General features: G+C 43.8%; 1 protein-coding gene across 1 annotated transcript; it reads right to left on the reverse strand.

Annotated features, from left to right (window-relative positions):
• Positions 1-859: 859 nt before the first annotated feature.
• On the reverse strand, positions 860-2,173 carry LOC124592454. Its single transcript, XM_047131835.1, has one exon. It carries the CDS (start codon positions 2,171-2,173, stop codon positions 860-862), a length of 1,314 nt encoding a protein of 437 aa, XP_046987791.1.
• Positions 2,174-2,524: the final 351 nt, after the last annotated feature.

Below are 2,524 nucleotides of genomic sequence, written 5' to 3' on the forward strand. Positions count from 1 at the left end.
GTGTGAATGTATAGTGCGAGAGAACTTACTGTCCTCCCCTTGTTTCCACTCACAATAACTAGACGGAACAAGTTGTCCGTTATAATTGTTTATTACATTAAACGTTACAACTTGCACAGGCAGCACGCCAACTGCGGCTCCTGGCTTAGCTGGAAGACATACACGCCCGTCCGCTACGGGGTCTCGCAGCTACCTGCTCGGCCGTTACAACGGCTAATCCTACCTGCGCGCACAAAGGACCTGGGAGGTCCACTTCCGCACATAGGTTGCAAATTCTTCCGACAGGGAGCAGACTATACTGGACAGTCTGACCTGCCCAGTTTGAAGCTGCCACTAGATGGCAGTTGGAGTGAGTAGCAGAGTCCAAACATACTCCCACTCTAAAATGAGTTTTCTCATTTTACAAATACCAAAATTTTAACAAACAACAAAACGAAAACAAGTAATCAATAAAAAATATAACTAGGTACAAGATCAATGCACATAAAACATGAATACACTAACATTTTTTTTACAAATAACCAACATTTTAACAAACATCAACACCAAAACAAGTAAACAATAAAAATATAACTAGACACAATATCAATGCACATAAAACATGAATACACCAAACACCACTGTCATGCTGCATGTGAAACACGATGGGTACTAACATGCAGGACACAAAACAATAGATTATTAATATTATACTGCATAAAAACATGAAATCAATACTAACAGCAGTTAGTCCGCAAGAAACATCCACAGCCTCCCAAGCTGATTTTATGAATTATGAGGTTATTCCAGTAAACGACAATTTGGCAGTGGCTCTGTATCATATAATCACTACACAGATCTGAGGGAACACTTAACTGATTCACTGTTTAGGTAGGGGACACAATTTTGCTATAGGCCTCTTAATATCCCCATTAGCAGTTTTTACCATTACCACACACACACACTTATCAGGACCGGGAAACAGCTGGTCAATGACACCCAGCCTCCACACCAAGGGAGGCAAATTATCCTCCTTGACCAGCACATGATCGCCGATCTGGGGTTGCCATGCTCCTTCCGATGTCCATTTTTTGCGTTGCTGCAGATCATGTATATATTCTGTGGTCCACCTCTTCCAAAAGGACTGATGCAACTGCTGCACAAGTTGCCATCTGTGCAACCTGTTGGCGGGAACCTCAAGGATAGAGGGTTCAGGATGAGCACAAAGCGGCTGTCCGATTAGGAAATGACCAGGAGTGAGAGCAGCAGGAGGATCTAGGTCATCAGAGAGAAGACACAACGGCCTTGAATTCAAGCATGCTTCTATCTGAATTAGCACAGTAGTCAATTCTTCAAATGTCAGCACTGCATTGCCGACGACACGTTTGAGATGCGACTTCATGCATTTGATTCCTGCCTCCCAGAGTCCACCAAAGTGAGGGGCACGAGGTGGAGTGAACCTCCAACTGATTCCCTCTGAGGTTGAATAATTCACCACACCTTCAACAGTAACATCGTTGGAGAGAAAACTTTTAAGCTCATTGTCTGCACCTACAAATGTGGTACCATTGTCACTGTCCATGTGAGAAGGTTTCCCTCCTCTTGCGATGAATCTCCTGAGGGCGGCCAAAAATGAACTTGTTACCAAGTCACTAACTAATTCTAAGTGGATGGCCTTGGTTGCCATGCAAATGAATAAAGCAATATAAGCCTTGGTGGTAACTTTACTCCGCCTTCTACCATGCTTTACAGCAATAGGGCCTGCATAATCTACTCCACAGTGCTGGAATGGATGAGACTGGTTTACTCTAGCTGCAGGTAGCTGACCCATGAGCTGAACTGCTGTCTTGGACTTTAGCCTAAAGCATTTTATACATTTTATGATAACTCCCTCGACTGTGTCACGCCCATTGGGGATCCAGAACCTCCTACGCAACATATCCAACAAAAGTTGTGACCCAGCGTGCAACAGATTTTCATGTTCATCTATAATGAGAATTTTTGTCAAATGATGCTTAGGCGGAACGATAATAGGACGGCACTCATCATATGGTACATCAGCATTCATTAATCTCCCTCCCACTCGTAAAATACCTTCGGCATCAACAAACGGGTGCAAATCCCTTAATTTGCTATTAGGTGGAATAGGGGAGCTGGCCTTCAACAAAGCGATCTCATTACCATATTCATGCATGAATGCAGCGTATTCCTTCTGCAGATTCGGTTGCCTTTTAAACCTCCTCTCAAGATGCGCCAATCTCCGAGATGCTTGTCGTCGTGATTCGCCTAATGATTTACAGTCAGGTTTCACTGGTAGTCGAACCACAAATCTCCCTTCTTCATCTCGTTTTCGTAGACAGTTCCTCTAACTCCCAAAACCTTTGCAGTTTGGCATCTAAACTGTCACCTCTAACAAAGCACGAGGTCACTGTAGAACGAGGCATGTTGCATGCTGGTGAAGGCATCCTACCAGACAAAATCCAGCCAAATCTTGATTCGACCAGTGAAGGATGACTTGGTTTCACCAACCTTTCCTTAGAAACAA

Source organism: Schistocerca americana, unplaced genomic scaffold (assembly GCF_021461395.2).
Source record: "Schistocerca americana isolate TAMUIC-IGC-003095 unplaced genomic scaffold, iqSchAmer2.1 HiC_scaffold_92, whole genome shotgun sequence".
Classification (NCBI taxonomy): Eukaryota; Metazoa; Arthropoda; class Insecta; order Orthoptera; family Acrididae; genus Schistocerca; species Schistocerca americana.